General features: G+C 46.1%; 1 protein-coding gene across 1 annotated transcript in view; it reads right to left on the reverse strand.

The window, feature by feature from the left end:
* Positions 1-1,587: 1,587 nt before the first annotated feature.
* Positions 1,588-25,198, reverse strand: part of NT5C2 (5'-nucleotidase, cytosolic II) — a 41,658-nt gene continuing 18,047 nt past the window's right edge. Inside the window, exons 3-17 of the mRNA XM_009074239.1 lie at positions 14,421-14,538; positions 13,017-13,112; positions 11,605-11,696; positions 11,354-11,411; positions 9,975-10,068; positions 8,934-8,987; positions 7,733-7,816; positions 6,965-7,006; positions 5,454-5,561; positions 5,060-5,126; positions 4,248-4,418; positions 3,404-3,455; positions 3,109-3,169; positions 2,434-2,610; positions 1,588-2,211 (exon numbers count right to left, since the gene is read on the reverse strand). Coding sequence (XP_009072487.1) covers positions 1,954-2,211; positions 2,434-2,610; positions 3,109-3,169; positions 3,404-3,455; positions 4,248-4,418; positions 5,060-5,126; positions 5,454-5,561; positions 6,965-7,006; positions 7,733-7,816; positions 8,934-8,987; positions 9,975-10,068; positions 11,354-11,411; positions 11,605-11,696; positions 13,017-13,112; positions 14,421-14,538 — 1,532 coding nt within the window. The 3' untranslated portion in view covers positions 1,588-1,953. The remainder of the gene's footprint in view (positions 2,212-2,433; positions 2,611-3,108; positions 3,170-3,403; positions 3,456-4,247; positions 4,419-5,059; positions 5,127-5,453; positions 5,562-6,964; positions 7,007-7,732; positions 7,817-8,933; positions 8,988-9,974; positions 10,069-11,353; positions 11,412-11,604; positions 11,697-13,016; positions 13,113-14,420; positions 14,539-25,198) is intronic.

A 25,198-nucleotide genomic window follows, 5' to 3' on the forward strand; every position in this document is an offset into this window, starting at 1 on the left:
CACAAGAGCATGGGCTCTGCTGTGCCCTAGTGCCACCCTGCACATGAGTGCACAGTGCCACAGTGCACATGGTGGGGAGTGGCCCCTGGTAATGCCTGTGGGAAATAGCCATGGAAAGACACAGTGTAAGAGGTAGTGACAGGGTGGGGATGTTGCCCCTCGCACTACGGAAAATTCCCTCCTCATTCTCTGTATCCAAGCCAAAATGTTCCTCTGCCCTCCCCATGCCTCCCCAGCTGATGCAGATAGTGATAACAGAAGTTTTGTGCCTCACCATCGGATCCTGGGGCTCTCTGGGGACCAGGCATGCCCTTCCAGCCACAGCCACTGCTCATCACAACCAATTCCCAGGGATGCCTTCCCTCTTCCCCAGTCACCCATCCCACTGGGACCCCCACAGACCAGTCCCATCTCTCTCCACCAACTCCAGCACAGCCCTCATCATCTCAGCAACATTCCACAAAGCACCAGGCATTTCTTAGAAACATCATCATTTATTGACTGGAACAGCTGCCACTACAGCAGCAGTTTCCTGCTCAGATGTTGGTACGGTTTTTCCTTTTATATTTTCTCCTAAGGTACTTTAAAATGGAAAAAAATTTAAATGAGTTTATGGTACTGAAACAACAGTCAAATTCGTTACAAGAGGACCCTCTTTGTAATCCCTTTGCAGCTAACGGCAGAGGCTGGAGTAAGGGAGGCTGCACCCGTGACACAGAGGAAAACCACAGGGCATTGCTGCCCAGCTGTGTACCAGCCCCGTGCCTTCCCAGGGCTGGCTTTCAGGCACAAGGACTGCTTGCCCATCCCTGGGGTCACCCCCAGGCCCTGCACAGCAGCCTGCAGCCATCAACCTCCTTGGCCAGGGACACAGCCTTGCCCACTGCAACCCGCGATGAGGCTCCGCTTGCTCCGCACCAGACCAAAGACAAGGGCAGCTGCTGGCCGGACTGGAGTTTCCTGGCTCCCACTGTGGGGCTGGCCCTGGGCATGTGCTGTTTGCTTGTTTAGGGCAGGCCCATGTGGCCTGCAGCACCCTGGCACAACAGGCCCTTTCACTCCAGATGGTGGTTGGGTTTGTCTTTGGGATGCTTCACTTAAAGCTGAGAGGACAGAAAATTCAGTAGGCAGGAGAAACACAAAGTGACTAACATAATGCTAAAGCAGCAGCTTCAAGCTGGGTTAATATTTACTGCTGAGACTGGAGGAGTTGAGAACAGTGTGTGGCTCAGCTGTTTGAGAGATGCAGTGGAAATCATGCGTTACATGCCGACAGTGAGAGCTCTGAAACACTGGGAAAGGGTAACAAGCGTCTACAAGCCAAAAACGTGTACAGCAAGAGCTGGAATCCCACTGCCATCCCTGATGGCCGGAGGAGTCAAACCACTTACAGAGAAACTCACGCCAAGCAGAAGGTGAACTGAATGTTGGAAGCCACAGTGACAGCCTGGCTAACATGGGGAGGGGGGAGTATGTAACCCAGCAGCAGAGGCTTAAGGGCAGTGACCCCATGGGCAGCAGGATTTGGATCGTTTTATCTCCTGCAGGGCCCAGCACATCCCTTCTTTCTCCACAGTGAATGTAACAAATGCCAAAAACCGTTCACAGGACACTGTTCAAATGAAAATCAAATGAAACACATCATGGGAAAAGAAGAAACATGCAGCATCCCTAAATGTAATGGGAGTGGCATGACAGCAGAGGTGGGCAGTCCAATTTGAGTGCGCCACCCAGGCAGAATCCTTCAGCTTTTTGAACCGTCTGCAAAACTGAAAACAAGGGTCTCCTCCTAATTAGTGTTAATTTGTTAAAAGTTTCCAAATACTTTCAAAATGTGCCTTTGCAAGAATCACACCCCCCAACCCATCACCCCAAGGGCCCCAACAACAGAATCCATTCCTGATCACTGCTAGAGTCACGGTTTGTCTTCAGAGATGCTTTGCTTTATCCTTCTTATTCTTCTTCCTCTTCCTCCTCTTCTTCCTCCTCTTCCTCTTCTTCATCATCATCTTCATCATGGCAATGTGTGATTTCCTGAGGTGCCTGGGGGAAGAGGTTGGGCGGTTTGATCTCACTGATGGAACGGGTCAGTTGGTGTCGCTTGTAGTCAGAATCTTTAAAATCCACTGAGCTGCGATTGCGTGTGGCCATCGGCGACTCCTTCTCATTGATGTCAACGTGCGTGTGCTCTACTGTAGACTCGTGTGGCATCTGCACACGGAAGAGAGAGAGGAGATGGCAAGGAGTGTCCCAGTCTCAGGGTACCTCCCTGAGACACATGGAGAGCAAACCCCAGAACGCAACCCTTTGGCCTATGTGTATTAAACGCTACCCAACCCTCCAAGGAGCTGCTGTGCCTTGTGAAAGTGTTAATGGACACAAGCACGGGCACCTTTGGGACCCCTGACCACCTCCCTGGGATCTGCAACTCACCAGGACGTGGGCGGCTCTGAAGAGGTAGCTGAAGGGGTAGTAGAGGAGGTTGATGAAAGAAGCTGCATAGAGATCAGCGTAGCGCATCACCTGGCTGGCAAACAAGGTCTGCCGAGAGCCACTGCGGAAGAGGCTCCCCATCATCCCGTAGCACATATCCATGTCGTGGGTCACTTTCTATAAGGAAAGGGCAGGTGAGATCCTGGGCCAGGCAGGAAGCACCTCAGAGCCACAACACCACTGAGGCAGAGCACCCTGAGGGGTGAGGGACCTGCAAGGATCTCCAGCAAGGCTTTCTGTGCTCGTATCTGTGGCATCAGAGCACAGCTAAGCCCCAGCTAACAGGAGGGAAGGTGGTAGTGAGCTCAGGGCTGGCACCTGCCCTAGGCTGGCACCCAGGGCTGGCTGAACCACAGGGGTGTGCCAGTGCCACCTGCTGCAGCAGTGAGCACCATCAGTCAGTGCTGTTGTGGGCATGAGGAAGGGGAACCTATTCCAGACCAGGCTGCCTTTTAGGAGGGCCAGTGACACCAGTGAGCTGAGACAGAGTGGCTTTGCAAAGCCTGCTGTGCCCACCCAAAGGCAGAGCAAAGCATTTCGGGGCTGAGCAGTGGGGTTGGGTTGTCAAGCCCTTTGGGATCCAGAAGGACAAAAAGGAATTTTGATGATTGGTACCTTAATGCGTCTCTGGATGGAGCTGATGTCGGGGCGTTCATTGCTGCTACTGTCCAGATGCCTAGTTACAGGCGAGAAGGTAAATACAAGGTGTGAAAAGTCTTTCAGAACCAGATGCTTGAGAGGGGGCACAGGGGAGGGAGACTGGTCTGGAGGGGAAGGTTGGTCTCGTGGGCAGAGCCCAGGCCTGAGTGAAGGCTCTGGCAGCAGTGCCACTACCCAACCCCAGGGTTTGTCAGTGCCGCTCGTGAGCTGGGAGAGGCAGCAGCAAAGCTGTCATCGTTTGAACACTCACTTGTATAGCTCGGCCAAGAAAATGTCCAGACTCTGCAGCTCTTCAAAAAGGGCTGGAAAATCCAGAAGAGAAAGGGGGAAAAGGTAAATTTAAACTGTTGAAGAGGACTGAAAGCAAACCCACCACCCTGTACGGTGGCAGAGGGACGCCGCAGCAGGGAGCATGGCATCCCACGGCCACTGGCCAGGGAGAGGGGTCACCGGCACAACTTTGGGCTTGGTTTCTGCTTGGCCCTTTTGTTTTTGAGGCTGAACTTTCGCAGGCCTCACCAAAACCAGCCATGGGGCAACTTGGATAACCCCCAGCCCTACTTACACACCGAAGGGCAAACCTGGGAGGAAAGCAGTAGTGCTGGAGGATAGGAAACACACAGCACTTTGGCAGCAGAGCAGCAGAGGGAGTGGGAGGAACAAGGAAGAAGTGGCTGGTGAGCAGGGACTCCCTGGAGATGGGAGAGCAGTCATGGCTCAGGTATTACAAGGAGAAAAACTTGTCAGATATTTTTTTACCAGAGAAGCCACAGCTCCATGCAGGCAGAGGGGGAGGAGTTTCTAGGGCAAGGAATAACTCAACCCCACCCAACTGCAGCTTCTCCCACGGTCAGGTCTTGGCTGATCACATGCAAGGGGCCTGGGAAAGAGCACAGGAAGGGCCTGGGACCCTGAGACCAGCCCACTGAGAGCCACCCCAGCTCCTGCCACCAGCACCCAGACCTAGGGAAAAGGGCTGAAAGGAGAAATGGCAAGCCAGGGTGACCTGTTCCCTGCACCCCTAAGCCCTGGCGATCTCAGGGGTGCAGCACCAGGCAAGCAAAGCCTGGCCTGGGGTTTGCCCAGCTGCTGACCGCTTTTGTCTGTCCAGACATGCAGCTCCTGTGCCAGCTCAGGGATCACCAGGAAGGTTCGCCAGCCCTGGCGCTTCTTAGATTTGAGGATGTCTCCAAAGATATGGTCTCCGATGTACAAGATATCCTTCCCTTTGGCCCCCAGCAGGTCACAGACTGTGTCTGAAGAGCCTGAGAGAAGAATGTCATGGGTCAGAACAAGGAGGCAAAAGAAAATGTGGCACCTGTCAGAGGGCCCAGGTTAGGGACAGAGCAGGTGCATTTTCTTCCCAGAAACCTCCACTGCTAAACACAGCAGGGATGCTATGCCTGGCCATGGCAGCACTGGGCACTTCTCACCCACCTGGGACTACACCCAGGAGCAGCTTTACCCAAGAACACCCCTACATGAATGGGAGCAGCAGGGGGCCCAAGCTGCCTCTCCCCACATAGGACAGTAATGGAGCCCTGGGTGTCACACACAGTGCTGTAAATCCTCCTCCTGCCCCCCCCGGCTTGGGGGCAGTGCTCACATTGGTGGCTGCACCATAAGTACAGCTGAGGACGTTGCACTGGGCCAGCTGCAGCAACCCCTGCACCACAAGTCTTGCAGTGGCATTTCCTGAAACCTCCCTGGCAAGGAAGAAGAGGGTTTGAACAGGTCCACTTCTTCCCTGCATTGGGCAGCTCTGATGATGGAGACCTTCTGCTGCAGTGTGCAGAGGACACACTACACTGCAATTTGGGAAGCACAACCTTGCCTGGCACGAGTCCTCTCACAGCTGGAGTGGCTGAAGGCCACATCAGAGCCACTGCACAGAACAAGAACTCACCTCCTGAGTACACAATGCCGTGCTGCAGTGGGCCAGTGTAGGTACCAATCTTCAGCTTCCCGGTCACCTGAGAAAGGAGACATTGTGTTAGTACTGAAGAGCTGATGGTCTGGATCTTTTTTGTCCTCTTGGTATTTTTGTCTGTCTCTCACTCCCAAGCAGTCCAGAGGTGGCTTTCCATATTCTTTTCCTGTTGTCACCTGTGGTAAGTTAGGGAAGCCAGCAAAGCTCTGCTGCACCCAGGTGATAAGGTTGCTCAGAAAGCAGACTCCAGCCCACCATCTCTAGGGCAGGTCCTGTCTAAACACTGCATTGCCCATTGCCACTGAGAGATGCCATACAGGAGGTGCAGGAGCCCTTCCAGACATGGAGGCACCCTGCACTGACCACTGACCGTGTCCACCTGCCGCAGGACGGTGCCTTCCCCAAAGAAGAGAGGTTTTCGTGCATCCACCAGGATCAGGTCAAAGTAGGACTGCCATGGCCGATGGGCACTCCCAGGCTGCCAAGGCAAAAACAAACCTCAGAATCAGGCACAGCACAAGTGACCACAGGGAGTTTAACTGAAGTGTCATTGTACATAGCCATAACCTTGTGGCACTGGTTGATCAAAATCTCTTAGCTCGTGCCTCTTGTGGTGCAATGCTGAGTTGCCAGCACCATGTCCTAAAGCATTCCCTGTTTGCTGCAAGCCCATCCCAATCCACCCAAGCAGTGAGGCCTGAGGATATGGTGTGAGACAGGAGAACAGCAATGAACATCTGTGTCACAGCACAGCTGATGTGTAAAGAGATGCTGTAAATGACACCACTGACACTGTGCTGAAGGTGACATCCCATGTAGCTCCAGACATGTGCAACTTCACAGCTTCAGCCTTACAAGGCCATGTTGGTACTTTCACTGGGGTGGGAAAATGCCTGGACTGTATTGCACAGAGCCCAGCCCTGAGTTACAGCCCTGCCCAAAGCATACTGGGCATTCATCAGCCCTTTCTGCTCCATGACAGAGACCTGAGTTACAGCCCTGCCCAGGCATTCATCAGCCCTTTCTGCTCCATGTTTCTGAGATCAAGACCACAGTTAGGAGCTTTTTTTAGCTATCAGTTGTGGTGAGTTTCTGTGTTCTCAGAATTTCTCCCTTGGCCACCTTCCACCCTTAGGGCACAGTGTGAAAATGAGTGTAAGATAGCCTCTCACTGGGAGACTGAAACCTGAGTTACAGCCCTGCCCAGGCATTCATCAGCCCTTTCTGCTCCATGTTTCTGAGATCAAGACCACAGTTAGGAGCTTTTTTTAGCTATCAGTTGTGGTGAGTTTCTGTGTTCTCAGAATTTCTCCCTTGGCCACCTTCCACCCTTAGGGCACAGTGTGAAAATGAGTGTAAGATAGCCTCTCACTGGGAGACTGAAAGAGCAATACAAATTCATCTCACAAGCCACACTCCAGAAGTTGCAGGGCTGAGTTTTGACCTTAGAACAACAGAAAACACATGACCAAAGCTTCTGGAGTTACCATAGTCAAGGCACAATCAGCTGTAAGTGTTTCTGCTGGTTTATAAAACTATTTCCTTTCGATCAAGGCTTTTTTTTAAACAACATTGACAACATTGTGCATTATTTCTAAGAAACCTGGCTGCAAAATGCCACAGTTAAAACGTTTTATCACTAAAATAATGTTATCATTAACACAGATTATCACTTGAGACCAGATGATGCCTCTTTTCTCTTCGTTGTATTGTATTTGCTTTGATCCCATTCAAACAGGACACCAACCAGCAAGTGTATTTTAACCAGATTAAAGCAACTAATCCCATGCAGCTGATGAAGCAGGATTAAAATGCTTTCCAGCTACACAGATAATTAGGCACATCAGTTTCTACTGCAACTGCAGGCTAGGACTCACATACCTTTGGTCCATGTGGAAAGTCAAACAAGTAAGTCATAATTTTCTGAAAGAGACAAAGAAAGTATTCAAATAAGTGCCTTTAAACATACATTTGTGCAGTTTATAAAAGTATACTTTTCTGATTTCATCTTTTCAGATTACAGAACTTTGTTTTCAGAATTTACACAGAAGTCAGCGTAAGATTTGGAGACAAGATGAATGGAGCAGGACAGTGACAGGAATTAAACCACTGATTTTTTTAATCAAATAACACAGCTGCCTCAGAAACCTGCACACTGCTTCAGCTGTAACTTGCAGTGCTTTAAGATGGCATATAAATATTTAGATTAGCAGTGTTGCAACATTCTGACAGTGGTAAGTGTTTATTTCTCAGCCTTGGAGACAGCTCTTCCTGGCTCTTAGACCTCTCCGGGGCCATGGCTTTGGTGACCTGTCTGCACTCACACTATCTCACTTGAAAGGGAAGTTGTGCATTTTAAAGGATGCTGAAATCCAAAATGAGTATCACTTTGCCTTTCAGCCTTTTATTTGCTGAGGAACCGAGTGAGGCAAAGAAGGACTTAAACCAGGCTCATATTAAGTCAGTACCAGAACCAGGACTACAAAAGATGACTCAAGACTTAATCTGCATCCACCACTAAACCATCCTAAACCTAGGTTAGAAAACACACGATTCTCCACCAGGTGTCCCACCAAAACCCATACAAATGAATGGCTGGAGTTTGCTTATTCCATGATAAACCAACACAACAATTCCAGCAGCACTTACATCTGTGTATTTATAATCACTGTTTGTGACAAGAAACACCTTCCCCACTTCGTTCATGCGGCTGAGCAGCAGTGGCAGCTTCCCCTGAAACCCAAGGGATGTACAAGTCACACACAAAAGTTACAGACACTCTCAACTATGATCCCAGCAGACAAAACAAAGCAAATCAAACCATCGAGCAAGCGAACTCACGTGTTTTGTACTGGCCAGAGCCAGGAAAGCTGCTGGTCCATCCACGTAACCCCTCCAGAGCACAGCCCAGGGGAGGAAGGCGAGGGGAAGGGCTCAGCAGGGCTGGGGTGCCTCTGCCAACCACAGTGCCAGGCACCCCGTGCTGCTCCCACCGATCTGCTCCAGCTCCAAGTCCGTTCCCGAAATGGGCCCAGAGGCAGGTGGAATCTGAGCTCACACGAGCCACAAGTTGGAACGCATTATAATTCCAACCTCAAATTAGGGAGAATTTATTCCTGGGGCTATTTTTATTGAATCAGAAACCTCAGTCCATTGCCAGAATAGCTGATTACCTCACAGAACGGTTTCCTAAGAATTCTGTAGGCATGTAACTAGAAACAAGGTTAACTGCTTTAAAGTGATACTCTACGACAGAGCTCATCTAAACTAAACAATAATTAGACTGTCAGTGGTCCAGAGGGGCCTTGCACACTGCAGAGGGGGCAGAAGTAAGGGAACCATTTGAGCTTGCTCAAGTGGATGTGCTGAACACACATTTTGGGGCTATCAAGAGACTGGACACTGGTGAGTCTCTCAGGATCTTTCCCTTGCTCCCTCATGGTTAAGTGTGTGTAATGTTTGTGTTGGCTTCTGTCTAAAAAGATGCTCAACTGTTGCTCTTTAAAAGAGGTCTGCTTGGGCAGAGAAACCTGGGCAGGGAACACAACTGCTTTCGCCACCAAAAGAAACAACACAGCCCTTACCAGCATATTCACCTGTGCCCCATGATAACATTTCCACTGGCTTTCAAATTTTACATAAAAACATGCACATCAATACAAAATCACGTGGATCACTGGCTCAGAATAAACACTGCGTCCGAACTTTCCACTTTATCTTTGGTTATTACGATAGAAATCACAGTGTTATCTGTTCTGTGATTTAGTAAAGCAAATCAGCATGTTTATTTCTTGCCTTCTTACTCAGAACAGAATGCCACATAGCATGAGTAAAGTAACTTCACACTTACATCTTTCACCACGTACTTCTCCAGATTCTCAAGGGTCTTTTCCTTGAGTGATCCCTGAAACAGAAAGAACGGAACCCAGTGAGGTAATGGAAACTTACGATGTAAGAGACATCAAAGTAATGCCAACTTTCACACTTTAAAACGCTGTGAAAGTACAAACCAGGGCGAATCTGAACCAGTGACTCTAGAGATGAGAGGCTTTGAGTAGCAGGGACCATCACAAACTCTGTGATCCATCGATTCCCTCACCATGGTAAATAATCCACTTCAACAGCATTTTAACCCTTTCAGAAGGGAATACAATAGAAACAAACAAAAAATAGATTTGCCATACCAAACAAGACAGTTAACGACCTGTCTCCAACACTGACCATAATGCTTTAGTCAAAGGCCAACTCCAGCATATATCACACAACACTGCATAAGGAAAGAAAAATATATTCCTGACTTCTGCATGGCTGAAAGTACCACCACAAGTACAACTGTGAGCAGAGTTCTCCTGTGCTGGTTCTCCATCCCACCCCAACAGATCTCTTGAATGAGAGAGAACAAGAAAACCAGGTCTTTAACCAGATGTTAATGCTCACAAAATTATATTCTATATTTGTGCACAACTGGGTGAAGAAGATGAACTGACTCTCCTCTCTAAATAGAGAATAGCTGACATATTTCTCTCTTTAATGCAGGTACTTTTCAGACAACATAAGAAAGTACCAATGTAAACAATTTGCAGTAGAATACTGCTTTAATAATTAGGACAATGTACAAGTTGTGGACTTGAAGTGCAAACACCCTCCAGGCATCATGCTCTAAACCCCACGAATCACAGTAGAGGAAGCCAAGCCAGATACGTTCCCATACTAGGAGAGCAGTTGAGATCTTGACTTACTCACATACAACTGCAATTTATTATTTGCTCCCTGGGAGGCAAAGCAGGGCTCTTGCCCAGAAGAGGCAGAGCACATCTTAACTCAAGAGTTACAAACCAGCCCCTCTAACCCAGTTACAACTGCAAACAGCCCAAGAAGTTCTTGCCATCACCTTGTAATGAACCCAGTCAACAGCATCTCTGACATCCTGGAACATACTCCTGAAGGACATGAAGAGGTCTCCATCTTTAAATCCTGTTTCACAGCTGTGAGGAGACAGAAGAGAGATTTTAGCAGCCAATTTCAGTAGGTAAGAAACATATTGAAGAGAGAGACAGTTTAAAAAGCTGTTTGGAGCTTGTGTTTTCATCTTACCATAACCGTTTCTCATCTACTACTATACCACAGCTGAGACTTGAAAGAAGGCTATGACCAGAGTTTACCACCACCTGTGTGTTACCCAAGAATGCTTTTTTAAAATTCTAGGAAGTGAGTTCCTAACTACAGGCCTGTGCCTCCACAGCTTTCTGTGACTGCAACTCTTATTTCTTACTGACAGTAGTACAAGAAGGAAAAAGTCTGGGACGGTGCAGTTGGCAGCATTTTACAAAAGGTGAATGGTACTGAGGGAGTAGGCAGAGTGCTGCTCTTTCTCCCTCTTTCCAACACTAAAGAAGGGGGTGCCATGAAAATCAACTAAATGTAATGCTGTTGAGAGGAGGAACTACTTCTGCATTGAACAGTTAGAGCCAACATGAGAAATTACAAAATACTGTGGAGGTGTCTTTGAGACACCTGTGAGAGCTTTCACCAGAAGAAATCAAGAAGGATTACACAGAGCTGTATTTATTATGACAGCAATCAGCATGCCTGTCCTCAGAGAGGATACTTCATCTGATGGATTGTCAGCACAAACAGTTCCTCTGCTCCCAGCAAAATCCCATTAAACCTCTGCCTTGCACTCACGTAATATTTGAAGATGACCCATTGCATGAGTCAGCAGCACAGTAGCATTCACATTTGCTAGTTCAAACTGCAGCTTGTTTTTATGCTTATACCTTTTTGAAAGGTAGGTAAGTACTCATGCTGCACAAAAAGCCTCTTGCACCACCCTGTGCCTGAGCATTTCACCCTTAAGTGTGCAGTGAACTCTACTACAACATGAGGGACTTGCGGTTAACTGTCTGAAGAAATTCAGCCTCTCAGTTACCAGACATGGCTCCCATGGACACAGGTTCAAAATGACCTGAATGGTGCCTGTAAACACCCTGTACAAATTGTGCAGTCTTAGAAGCTGCCCCAAAACCAGTGTCAGTCAGTATGGTGATATTGATGTACCCCGTGAAGGAAAACCTCATAACAGCCTCTGCTGCACACACAGAGTAACTTGTCACCACTATATTATAGGAGGTCTGAACTTTTCCCCACCAAAACCCCTTAAGGGGCCTCCACTGACATTAAGAACAGCTCCATCTGTGCTGTATTGATAAAATATAATATAATAACAATCCTACTGTTCCATCAGCACCTCGAAGCAGAGGGAACATGTACCTCGTGTACCGGTCACAGTTAGTAAAGAAATCCACTAGGCACGCCAACAGGTAGGTCTCTGCAAGGAAACAGAGCAAGATTTTAACATGAGGATAACATGATAAGGCCAGCTAACTTTAGGCCCTGTGGCCAAAAGAAGAAAGTTCATGGAAAAAGCAACCCCAAACAGATGAGCAGAGCAGGACATTAGCAAAGCTTTACTGCCTTAAAAGGAACAGAAAGAGGCCTGTGCTGGCTCACATTAGACTCACCTGGTAGATTGAATAGCGTGTTCAGAATGTAAAACCTATCTGTATCATCCCTCTGGATAAATTTATTTGGATATTGATCCCGTGTTTCAGGCCTGAGAATAGATAAAGTGGAGAAGAATGAAACCACAAAACATACTGGAGGATAAAACGTGCTGACCTGCAAAATATAGTTGTAGCAGGATCCACTAACTAGAGCCTGTTGTGCTTTAATCAACACTCAGCTTTCCCACAGGCACTATCAATGCAAGAGCAAAAGTGCATCCACTGATGTTCCCTTGGCTGACTCCAGCAGAGCCAGGACAAAGCCCTCACCACTGAGTCAGCAGAGCCCACACTGTGGCACAGAGTGGTCAAGAGTCCACAGAGCGACCTCAAGCTCCACACTGCTGGCTACAAGGATGCTTTAAATCATCTGCACTTTCATTGTTTGCTTATCTTAAACACACCCCCACTTTCCATGTGTTGCTTTCCACTCCCCCAGCAGCTTTCAGCCAGGGAGTGCAGGGCTCTGCTGTGGGAGGCTTGCTCAGGGCCCCCTGCAATTAATCAGCAGGGTGGCAATGACTAAAGTCATTTCATTATTCTGGTTTCCTTAATTTCTGCAGCTTCTGAAGATCACTTTAGGCTCAAAGAGGAACTTGAGTGCATATATAAGGGCTTTTTCTAAATTTTAGAGTCCTGATGCAAGGACTTAAGAGGCCTACAATGACAAAGTTTGTCGCCTTGGAGGCCCTGAGATCGCCTTGCCTTCCATCCCTGTGCCCTTGCAGCAGGGATACAGGAGGAGAGATTTGCTAGGACATATCAGACCTGTGGCACTGCAGTCCTCTCTGCTTCCTAAAGCACCTTCTCTGGGATAAGAGAGACACAAGCAGCCAGGGAAGGCTGCAGAAGATGGCATGCAATGCTCAGTTCTGACGCCCTCCAAGGTCGGAAACACAGACGTGTCAAGCAAGCTTATTCCTTCCCTAAGCCAGCTCAGGCCCTCAGATTTTGTTAGCACTGGCTGTGGAGTTGACAGCCTCGTGGGGCACAGGTCCTCTCTGCTGCAGGCAGCCCTCATGCAATGGTTCTGACTTAATTGATAAGCTGCTGATGTTAAACTGTGCCAGGACAGGTGAACGCGTCCCAGATTATCCCATCAACCTCTCCCCACAGCACATGACATTCTATTCCCAGCACACTACAGATGTGTCTGTGCTCACACAGACCCCTCCCTTGCAAATGCCTGGGCTGCTGCTGTGCCTGAGACACTCTATGCATCCCCAGTTAATCTTGGAGCTGCAGGAACACCAATAGAGCATCTGCTGTTAGTGGACTCCCTGTGACTCCTTATACAATGGGTGCCCTAAGGATCAGTGACACAAAAGAGTGTAATAAGTCAAAAAGAACAGCCAAAAGCTGGCACTCACCCTCTAAGGAAATTAAAGCCATGTGCACACACTAGGAGGTTCCCATAGGCATCAACTTTCAGCAGGTTTCCATAGTGGGTATCAAACACCAGGCCTCTGTTAAGAAAGCAATTTCAAGATATGAAGAAGCAAGTGTACTAAGGGGTCACAGCAGCTAGAACAGCTCTAGAATAGCTTGCTCACTTGGCATGGGGCATCAGAACAGAGTTGCTGTTGTTATGCAGATGGAGTCCCTACTGTCTCTTTTACCTGGCGGTAGGTGAGCAACAAGAGCTCTGCCTTACCAGGTGAAAGAGACAGCTGATCTGCTCTCCACAGACGTGAAAGTGGAACCGTTTAACCCAACAGAGGCTTAGCTATGCATGTACCAGGGAAGTTGTCAGCCTCTCCCACAGGGTCACAAACCTGACACCTGTGTTTGTGGTTCCCTGACATCCCTGCTGGGCTGCAAGGAAGAGCAAGGTGTGATAAAGGAATTTCCTCTTTTTCATTTCTCCATCACAGACAGAGCCAGATGGGGCATGTAACTATGGCACAAAATGCTTTGGACATTCCCGGTTCCAACTCCAGCAAAACTCTGTCTCACTTATCTAGCAGCTTGCATCTGGAGAACACAGCCTTCCCACAGACCTATCCCTTCTGTGCCCTCCCTGGGATGAAGGCAGTGGGTTTAATGGAGTCTTCATCACAGGTTTGTGATGTGTTGTGGGCAAGGGCACAGCCAGCAGCAGTCTCAGTGTAAAACACGCTGAGAGGAGGGAAGGGAGGCTGCCAGACCGAAACTGGGACAGCAAGCCAAAAGACCCTCTCGTCCAGTCTTTTGTAAAGAAGCTCCAAAGGAGTCAAAAAAGTAAAATCCAGCAAAGACACAAGTGGAAAGAACTTAAAGGTGCATTAACTGGGTGCAAAGTTACTAAATCAAAAAGTTACTAAATCAAATGCTTTTGACATTTGATTAATATAGATAACTGAACTAGATTGGTCCCACTTTTATTGTCGTTTACTGTCAGCTTAATTTTCAGGATGTCTTACATACCAGAAGACTACTAATTAAAGAAAAATGTTCTGAGACATCCTGGCAGCCTCTTGGACAGAAACGACTCCTTCTCCCCTTGAGTTTGATTTCACTCCCAATCCAGTTGTGCTCTGCTGTCTTTGCTACAAAAGGTTATTTTTGGACCATGTTTTCTGTAGGGTTCTTTTCTTGCACACTCCCTCTTTGCCGGCATGGATTCATGTGTGCAAAGGCTCTCCACATACTGGAGCAGTCTGCTCCCTTCCCCACAATCTGTGATCAGTCATAGGCTGAAATTCTGAAAACCTGGCCTCGTGTCACCTATGAACTTTACAGAACAAGTATTCAAGGCCTTGAGCAGGCTGGGTTGGTATCTGTTAGTCATTTACCTGGTAGGGAATGCAGGATCATACACAAAATTGAGCAGCTCATGAGGGTATCCAATGGAAACTAATCTTTCTACGGTCAGGTCAAATCCAAGAGATTCGTATTCAGGGGATTTATACACTGTACCAAGATGAGATTTCAGTTAGAATATTTGAAAACAGCTAGGGGGTTAAACAAGAAGGCAATTAAAAGTAATGTACCCATTTGCCCTCCTCCCTCCACATCACACATTCCCTCCTTCGCTCCTGCCCTTAGCTGTCTCAGTTCCCCCAGCATAGAGCAGCACTGGAATTAGCTCTTGCCCCAGGGCCGCAGCAAGGCAGAGATGCAGTTTGAATTTCAGCAGCAGAGTGCACCAGATGAAATATCCATCAGTTTATCACAGCAATCTGCATCAGGAAAAATGTACTTCAACCAGCAGCTCCTCTCCCTGCAGTCCTGTTAGGCAGATGCATGAATGCTCCCGGTTCCACCTGCTCCAATTGGGTTTTGGTTTGCTATGTTTTTGCAAAGCTCATGAAGAAACCAATAAACTGCAGGAACACATGTATTGGAGGTTAGAAAGCCTGAAATCCATCACTGCTGTGCTACTGTTACTGCTCTGGATACAATCCCAAAGCCTAGTATCTTTCCAGATTTCATCTCTGGGGAATTTTGTGTTTGCTGCAGACTAAGTTAGCTTGAAGGTAGAGCTGTCAAGTTAACATACGATTTGTTTGTTAATAACACCATATGGTACTGCAAAAAATCTGTTAGCTATTACCCTTGTGCATCAAAATGCTACTCTTTTAAGCAAGCTCACTGCTCTCACGTGTCAGAGGAGCTGCTCATCTGTGACACACACCTTCGCTCAGTGCAAAGGAAATGGACCTGTTCAACCAAGTCATTCCTACCATCCATCCTGTCTTCTTCCTGCAAATGACCTTCCCATGTACTGGAAATGTTACTGTTTAATCAGATCATTAAATTAACATCTAAAAGGAAATCACAACAGATGGAAATCACTATGTTTCTCTGACAGTGTTTACACTCGCTGCATGTCTGTAGAAGCCTAGAAGATAAGGGGCTAATGTGCATGTCTCAAACACCAAGAGGTGGATAGTCATGGAGTCAACCAAGGATTGCTGGTAATAACCAAGGATTGTTGGTAATAACACACTGTGAGACAGAACAGGATGTGACTGGAGAAGGGGCCATAGAGAGGAAGGACAGCACTTTTCTGGGACAAACGTCCTTGTTCTGGCTCCTAGAGATAAGCACAACACAGCACAAGGGCAAGAATGAGGCCTAGAAGCAGGCATAGACCCCCCCCAAGACCCCTGAAGCCTTCCAACCCATTTCCAGAGATGTCCAGAAAAATGGACTGCACATGATAACTAATTTGCATAAAGAGAGAGAAACTTATCTCCAGGGTGGGGAAATTTATCTATACAAAGGTACACCCACAAAGCCCAGGTGTGCAGGCACACCAGGACACCCCATCAGCTGGATCAGCGCTGGAGCCAGGACTGGTGATCTCTTTTTCTCCCTTTTTCCCTTTCTCTCTCCCACTCTTTAACTCATCTCTCTCTCCCCTTTCACCCTACCCCTTTATCCAAAACCCACTGGTGTGTGCTCATACAGGCAGTCAGGGATTAACATCAATTTCCATGCCAAGTATGTAATTTACCAATAAACGTCTGTAAGCTTTTGCAGACCTTTGACTTTTGTTGTTTCTTTTGACCACAAGCATCTACAAACCTTGGGTGCTCCCTTCCCCTTAAGGGTGCAACACCACGATGTCACTGTCTTAAACTGGTAATAAAATAAATACAATCCTTGACTGCAGTGAGGATTACACAGGTTCAATGGACCCAACTGTCTCAAACACTAGAGTATTTCAAAGCTAGCTGAGTAAAACACAAAAATGTGCAAGTTACACTGTAAACTCATTAGAAGGCAGACTGCTTTTCCTGAGAGAGATCTAGCACATCTGTGGGCCTCACAATACATATCAATATACATCATCTTTACTGCCCAGGTCATCACCAGCAAATATATATACATAATGTGAGATACAGAAGTTCAGTCTGAGAGGAGAAAACAAATACATAAAATACTAACAAAAATATTAAAAAGGCAAGGACTATAGACAAAATGAGACTGTCAAAAGACTCAGATCATAGTAAGCATGACAGAGGGTTCCTGTATCTCTTAATAATCTAAAAAGCACCAGAATCCTTAGAGTTAATTTTCCCTATTAAACTAACAGCATTTAAAACATAATAAGCAAACCTGTAATGGTTTTAAACAGATAACTAAAATCAATAAAGCAGTTATCAAAATCTTCAAGCTATATTATACCAATGGCAAACATCACCAACATGATACAACATTCAATGCACGTAGACTTTTCTGTCCTTTAGGAAAGGAAGGGTTGATTGAGCTATAGATAGGAATAAGCAATCAAAAACACAGCTAATGAAGAAAGCAGTGACTGACAAGGCAATTTTGGGGAGTGAGCTAGAGTTGGAGGGAGCAATAAGCAGTTAGGTGATGAACAAAATTGTGAGAGTGACACCACAGTATCTTCTGGAAAAAGGAATTCCTCTGATACAGAACAGTAAAGGCACTTCGCAGGGGAAACAGTTATAAATACACCTGCACATACTCTCAGAAGGTGAAAGCACTGCAAATCTTCCCATTATGTGAAGCAGACTCCAGTCCCCCACTCTGTCCATGAAACTGCTGCACTCCTCTGCATTAGCTTCCTGGGAATTTGACCATGTTATCGACTTAATCCACATAACCTCGCTCCCAAGCAAAACATTTCTCCAAGGAAACTCTACTCTTTCTGAGCTCACCAATCATGGTGATACTGTCCAGACACAAGAAACCTCATGGAGCATGTTGGCATCTCCTCTGGACAAGCAGAAATGGTTCATCAACAGCTCCAGCAGAACCTTTCCAGGGAAACTGTAGGTCTTTCTGATAAACAATCTGTGTATCTTATTAGCACTCTACCAGAGAGCAGCTGTAGCAGGACAGAGGTCAGCTGCTCAAAAAATGCCCTCACTCAATTTCCTCCTTTCTGTATTTGCCTCTCTGTCTTCAGTTAATCACTACAGACCTCCTTTTAACTCTCTAAGGAAACAAGTTGAAGCACCATTAGGAAAAAGGCTGAACAATAGGTATCAACCTCAGCCTTCATCATCCCAAATCTTTGTTGAGGCAGTACTGCAACAGGATTAATTTGTTTCTTTTTGGGGGACAGTTATTCCCCTCATCTCTCAAGCTCTAGATTTTGCTTCCTTGATGCCTCTTTGAATAAAACTAAACTATTAGCTCATTTATGACTCAGATCCCTTCTCTATTTTTCTAGTACTCCACAGTATCTGGAAAATGAGAGCCTTCTCCTTGACATGTGAACTAAACAGAGACACAGGTAACTTGACTCCTGAAAGGGACAATAAATGTTCTCTAGTGACCAGCATACTTACTGTTCAAGATAAACTTTCCTTTAATTAGACACACAGCTGGGAAGAGACTGAGAGCTCACCTAGCCCACCTTGACAGCACCCTACACCACAGCTGTTTGGAATGAGCCACAACCCCCTGACATTTCTTGTAAGCCTGTTTCAGTAACATGAGCTTCCTCCAGGCAAACAAACGATCCACCTCCTCCAGATCAAGTATGAACAGGTTAACACTGCTGCAACTGCAGCACATTTGGGGAAGATGCCCCAGTTACACGCACTACTAGGTGAAAAACTATTTCAATATTGTACTCAGGGCTGGTCATTCTCTCTCAGGTCTTGTTTACTTCATGCAACCATGAGGAAACAGTGTAGAGAGGAGAGATCAATATTTTTTTCAGCAGCTGCATGATGAAAAAATAGTCCTAAACTTAGCTGGAATATTCCCCTCCCTCAGACTTGGTTGCTGATTCCACAACTGGAGATAATTTGTGTGCCATGGCAATGCCATGAATTCAGCTATTTGCCATGCAGTGTCTCCTGTGCTCAGCTTTTTCACCCAGCTGAGAAGGGCCCAGTTTTCAAGCATCTCCAACTCTGTTGCAGGGGAAGAGGCAGAGCCACAAACCCATTTTCAGACCATCCTTTCTCAACACACATGGGATGACAGCAAAACCAAAGGGCATGCTACAACTTATTGATTTATTTTTCTTTTGCTTCCTGTTTGATGGCCATGTCTCTGCCACCATGCCAAGTCCCCAGCTCCAGAGGAAATGCTATTTTAATAGTCAGTGTTCCAACACAGGCAAATGCTTCAGCAGCACTGGGCGATTGGCACCCAGTGCTCATGGATTATGCAACCGGGGTGGAAAGAAAACAACCAAAGGTTTTATAAAAACAGAAGCCAGTTGACAGCATTTCAGCTTCCCCTTAATACCATCACTTGGCTTAACAATACACCATAGAAAGGTAAAAAGCAGTACCCCAGGAGTGAATGCTGCAAGCCTCCAGGTCTGTGATGAGTGCGGGCCATCCCTCACACAGGATGTGCTAGGAGGGAAGCTGATCTGGAATGAGCAGAGGTTGTGCAGTAAGGTATGCAATTCTCATGCATTTGTGTAGTTGTTTTTACCTTTGCTGCCAAGACACATACAGTAACAATTTTATAGCCCTCCTGAAAAGGAAAAAAAAAAAAGAAAAAAAAAGGAAAAAAAAAGCTCTCTACAGAGGCTCCAGCTTATGCAAAATGCTGCTGCCAGGATTTTAACTCACATGAGGCAGATGCAGATTCAGTGTGTCACTCCAGGCTTGACGGAGTTACACTGGGCTCCCCTGTTAAAGAAAAAAATCAGACTGATTTTAAAACTGCAACAGCTCTGTGCCATGTGGGACTGTGCCTGCTGGAGCTCTGTCCTCGGGTAAGCTCAGAAGTCAGCCTGGCAGTTATTCCAAATACACTTACAAGTGATTTATAGAAGAGGCACAGTTGGTAATCGTGGATCCTGCAGGCAAAATTCTGTCCTCATATCCACAGTCTTAGATCATCAGCTCAGGGATAATTAGGAGAAAGAGGCTACAATCACATGGCCCAAGTGACACAAACCCTTCGTGTTTCTCTCAGACACAGAGTAACTGGTTCAAGAAAAGGTCTTGTGCTCTTTTTGGGGCTTTGCCATTATTGTCCATTCCTCAGTCAGTGACAGATTATTCCTTTCAGGGCACTCACTTTCTTTCACACCATAAAACACCTGCATGTGTCAGTGCAGGAGACTTGGGAGACTGAGTCAGGAGCTACTTTCCTTCTACAGGGAACCTGAGAAGAGAATTTTGCCCTACATCTTGAAGGTGCTCCCAGCAGGAACCTCACATCCCAGGTCAGTCTGACGTAGCATGTCTACATTCTGCTACACACTTTAACACGTTTACACTTGGGCTTTTATGGGCAAAGCACTGCAGGATAAACGGGCACCAAAGCTGCACACAGTGCTGCATACTGCAGTGCACTGGTTTGCAAGCATACGCAGTAAGAACACTAGAGCTATTTTGCAACTTAGAAGTATGCACAGAGTAATCAAGAGTTATCTCTGAGATCCAATTTGCACTAAATACAAAGCTGAACGAGCTGGAATGATGTCGCAAAAAGGACCCACAGAAGTATGCAGACCTCCTGGAAGGCTCCTCTGAAAATAAACGCTTAAAGCCTGTTTTGTTTCAAAATGAATAGCTGGAGAAGGCTGTAGTGCATGTGATGGCTCTGTTTAAGCTGTGAGGAGAATATTCTCCCTTCAAGGGCTGCCCATGTTCTTTGGTTCTCCACACACACGGAGATTCCAAATTCAGGCATGGCAGTTTTTATTGAAGGTGTAACATGGTTGTTCCAGGGCTTGTTGACAACGTAGTCATGCATCTTAGGAGAGAAGCAGGAGCTAAAGCTGCAATAAGCACCTCTTTTTGTACTGCTTCTGTAATCTCCCTTTTGTGAGATGTATTTGCTGTCTCAAACTGCACACCTGAAAGCCAGTCCTGTCTAGCCATTTTATTTCCAAACACTATGGATTTGGTGCTGGTAAAAGCTGTGAATTAAGAACAGTGACAATATTCTGATTTCCCATATCACTAAGGCAGCTTTGAGGGAGCAGCTCCTCTTTGCCAACAGTCTGGTTTAGAAAGGGAAAAATGAGCTCGTGAGGTTGCTGCAACAACATAAGCCCTTGGAGTGAGCAGCTCCTCTGGGCAGAGGAGGGCCAGGACTAGTAAATGATGACCTGAAGTATTGTTCATGCCTGCCTCTGTTCTTTATCCCCATCTATCTTTTGCCAGTGTGCTCTCTTATGATCCCCTAGCACCTCCAAAAGGAGTTTCAGCCCTTCCATCAGCCAACTCCTCACCTACCTTCCTTCCCAGTTGGAAGGCAAGAGCAGCCCAGGGAAAGGTGCTTGCCATGCCCTCCAGAACAAACCCACATTGTCAGGGCACTTCACGGGAGCAGCTGCATTGTACAGCTGGCACATTGCCTACTCTGATCCCTTGGGCACATACCTTCTCGACTCCTTCCCCACTGCAGGTGCTGAGAGCCCTGTCCGCCCTCTGGGCATCTCCATCCCTCAGCTCTGGCCACTGAGATCCTCTTGGAATTGAAACACCTTGGTCTACCCCCATTGTTTTGGTTGGCAGATGAAACTAATTGGCTTTTGGCTTCCAGGTGTTCAGATAAGATCAGTATTTTTCAAGCTAGAGGTGATGGCCTCCTCCAAAGGGTTGCAAAAGGCTTTAACAAACACTCAATCTTCAGAAATGTTACCCACTATCTGGGTTCTCCAGAGGTCACACAAAGACGGATAAGCCAAAATGTGAACAGATAATGCACAGGGTTTCATCTTTTCTCTGAAGCACAGGAAATGCAGCACAACTAGTTCGTGTTAAGCCTTGAAGAAATGAAAGTAAAATAATTAAAAACAGGTTATTTCAGTTGCTGCTTATTCCCCAGTGAGTAAGGCATGCAAATCAGGCAGTTAGGGACTTACATGGGCAGGTGGAGAGATATTATCCAGATTTATATGTCTCAGGCACAACATGCATAATTAAGCTTGTGCAAATACATTTCTGAAATTACACAAACCTGACTTAACAGAGCAGGATCGAAGTGCTGCTCTGAATTGCACCACAAATAAATAATGCAAGTACGTATTAGAAATACATTTATTTCAACATTGTGCCCACAAAAAGTGCTTAGTTAAAACCTTGAGGACCAAGATCCCCTTTTTTACAACCCTATCTGCTGTAACAGTACAAGTATCTATGTATCCTGCCTCAACAATGTCTATCAAACGAGATCCTAGACTAGGGTCCCAAAACAGGATAGATCTATCCCCAGACTTCTCCATTCTGTCAATATCTCCTCTGCACATAGCCCCATAGCTGGGCATTTAAAGTCCACTATACTGTGTCTCTGACCCCTCCATGACCAACCACACCACTGGCTATTTCGCACAAGCAGCAAATACTCATTCCCTGGCAACTCTGATCACTTGGCCCTCAACTCCAGCTGAGAATCCAGAGGAAAACAGTGAGTGACCAGTCTTGGAGGTGTTTGGGACACTGGACTTAACTAAAAGACAAACCCCACTGAAGGATCAATACCAATTAAACGTACTAGTAAGTGTTGGGCAAGCATTTCACATACTGCTGTGGTTTGAGGAAAGTCTGTCTCAGGTGTAGTGCCAGAGGTCTGAGGATCTCCAGATGTAACTGGGTAGTGAATTCTATCTGACCTCTATACACTGACCCTCCTTTCAGGGTATCTGTTTCCTACATAACTCATTACAGAGCAATGACATTTTTCGTATATCATTAAAAAGAGGAGGATTTCTGCTCTGGAATACTAATGACCTCAGCTCCTGTGTTACAGGGCCTTTTCTACCCACGGAGGTATTGCCAGGCACTGTCACTTAAACAGAACAAAAGGGAAATGGTAACGTTTCAAGCTACGCAGCTCTCTGCTAAAATAATTCATTACTTACACAGGAAGGAATCTGAAATGTCATGTTTAAGTTTCACACCTGGGTGTTAACTATCCTCAGTTTTGACAGTGGAGTCAGACTGCTCAGCTCTAACAGGAGCCCAGATTCACGCCTGGCTGGCACAGCTTGGCAGGGTGCTGCCATTTTGCACTGGAAATAAAGTGGAGGATTTTCTTTTCCACGAGAACTAGAAACCCTGCAGAGATACCTGTACTGCAGGACCACCCGTACAAACATGGTCAGCTGGCTTGCAATCCCAGGAGCAGGTATAAGCACAAACCTCCAGCTCCCCTTGCCTTGCATTTCTCTATCCAAAGACCCATCAAATGTTACCTCAACTTCTGCCACAGCTGCTGCAGACGTTTCACTCACAGTATCCTCACTGGATATGAAGGGAAAAAAGTATACTCATGTTTAAAGCCCTGGCATGTACAGCAGTGGTTTCAGTTCCTCTCTGCCCACATAAACACGTGCCTGACATGTGCCTCCCTGTGCGTAGGGCAATGGAGTCCAGCACCTTTGTGCTGTGCTGACCTTGGAGCTCAGCACCTCTAAACAAACTGACAAAGTGGTAAATATTCCTAATTGTAACCACAAGAAATCCTGAATGAAACCCATGGGACAACTCATATGTTTTCTATTAGGAATGTGGTGAACCGTTGACTTGCCATTTGTTTATGAACTCGGCTGAACTGTGACCATACAGGGTTTGTCTACAGTCAAAATGAGTTGAAAAACAGGCAGGAACAGACTCCAGTCCTCCTGAGTCTTGGGGTTTGATTTTAAGCCCTAAACCACAAATAAAAATGCACTGTATTATGCAAAGCGGAATTGTAGCATTTCACCCTATATTTAAATTGAGTTTTCATAGTACCAAACAAACAAAATGGGTAGCAACATTATGTTACGCTTCTTTGAATTTTTAATTTTTCAATCTAAATGAGAAAAAACTGCTGCCATATTGAGTACAATTTTCATTTACCCAAAGAAACCTTTTCAAACACAGAAGTGATATGTGCTGTAAGACAAAGCTGAGCTTTAAGAACAGTTCAATATTTAATGTGCCTTTTCTATTTCACTAAAAATTACATATTTGTAGTGACCAGCAAACAATACCTTGACAAAACCTCCAGGTGCATCCCAGGATACTTGTGTATGCTTAACACACAAGCTGCTCTGCTGTGCGCAGCCAGATCTTGCACTACGCCTTTGTAGCCACAGATGTTTTTGACAGTAAATCTGATAACAGGAACTAAGGCAAGGGTCACTAACCATCCGAGGGTTGAATCTTTTGGATCTAAGCTTCACTGGCTCCCCAGCATGCTTTTCTGACCATGTCAAACACAGGGTTCTGGGTGGAAACCAGCACAGATCACACCAAGGCTCTGCAGTCCCCAGCTGCAGCAGAGCCCGTAAAGCAGCTACGCACCCACTCTGCAGCCTAAGAGCAATGGAAAATTCCTTACCTTTAATGCTCCTGCAAACATCCCCAAGTGCACAGCACAGCTTTCAGCTCTAAAACCTCTAACCTGGAACTGTATCAGCTCCTATTCTCCTGCTCTGCATGCTAAAAGGATCTGTAAAGACAGGATTTGTTGTTGCTTCAAGGACTGACACAGCCTTGTATGTTCAGCTTGGCTGTGAATTCCTGGGTCTACACTTTAGGTTGTTTTCAGTGCTGCATTTCTACTCGTTTGAAAAACAAGCGTTGTCAAGTATCATCAGCTTTAACTCTCCCCAAAGCAGGCTTATTAGTGCTCTCATTGGTAAATTCCAGATATTTTTAGCTTTCTGCTGCTGCACTTTGTTTGCCTTCGATGTAACAAAGATTTGGGCTGTTTGGATATGCCTCAGAGGCTGGCAAAACAGAGCTTAGTGTTGGAAAGATTTCTTCTACTGAATAAAAATGCATGGCTTGAGGTAACAACAGCAGCACTGAGGTCACATTTTGCATGTGGAGAGAAGCAATTCAGACAGACTCTGCATTTCAAGGAAACTTCAGTTTGTCTATTTTAATAGTTGGTATAACTTTCCTTTGCACTGGAATAGGATTCTAAAGATGACTACACAGTCACCTGTTCTTTTACAGGATTTTTTTATAGTTTCCCTGACACAGGAGAATCTTTTCTCGTGCTTAACAAGTAGCCTTCACAATTTACCTCTCTCAGATATAGCCCACTGGGAGTCATAATCCCATACTGGAAATATCTCTGCATTTCCATGGAAACAAACTACTGTGCCAAAATATGGGCTTATTTCTTCAATGAAGACTTATAAACAGGGAAGAAATAGTTGCATGGGCTTCAGGTTCAAACACAATTTGCTAGCATCTAGAAATAAGAAGGAAATTACTTAAAGGTATAGTAGCTATTTAAACACTAGATCTAAGGCATTATTCAGGTGTAGCAGTGCCCAAACAGATCCAGCTTCTTATTTCTCTCCATATTCACGTAAGAGAGTGAGCCTCCAAAGCTACACATTTGTTTAAACGTGTGCACCCAGGCTTAAGATGCAGCACAAGTGCCCATACATAAGTTTTTCTGTAGTGTGCTAGAATAAGGCATTCACAAAGCAATGGCACACATGTGACCTCAGAGTTAAAGCCTTCTGTACTCTCAGCTTTGGTTCTTCCTACAGAGTAAGCTGTTTGAGTCATCACAAGGGTATTTGCAACTTAATAGTACTTCTGTTGTGGTATTAAGATTACTAGATAAGGGGGTCTATTAGGCTGAAAAATACCTTCCTATTTCCATCCATCTGGCAAAGACAAGAACTGGCTGTTGGTATACTAACAGCCTGCTGAAA

This window comes from Acanthisitta chloris, unplaced genomic scaffold (assembly GCF_000695815.1).
Source record: "Acanthisitta chloris isolate BGI_N310 unplaced genomic scaffold, ASM69581v1 scaffold1165, whole genome shotgun sequence".
NCBI classification, from domain to species: Eukaryota; Metazoa; Chordata; class Aves; order Passeriformes; family Acanthisittidae; genus Acanthisitta; species Acanthisitta chloris.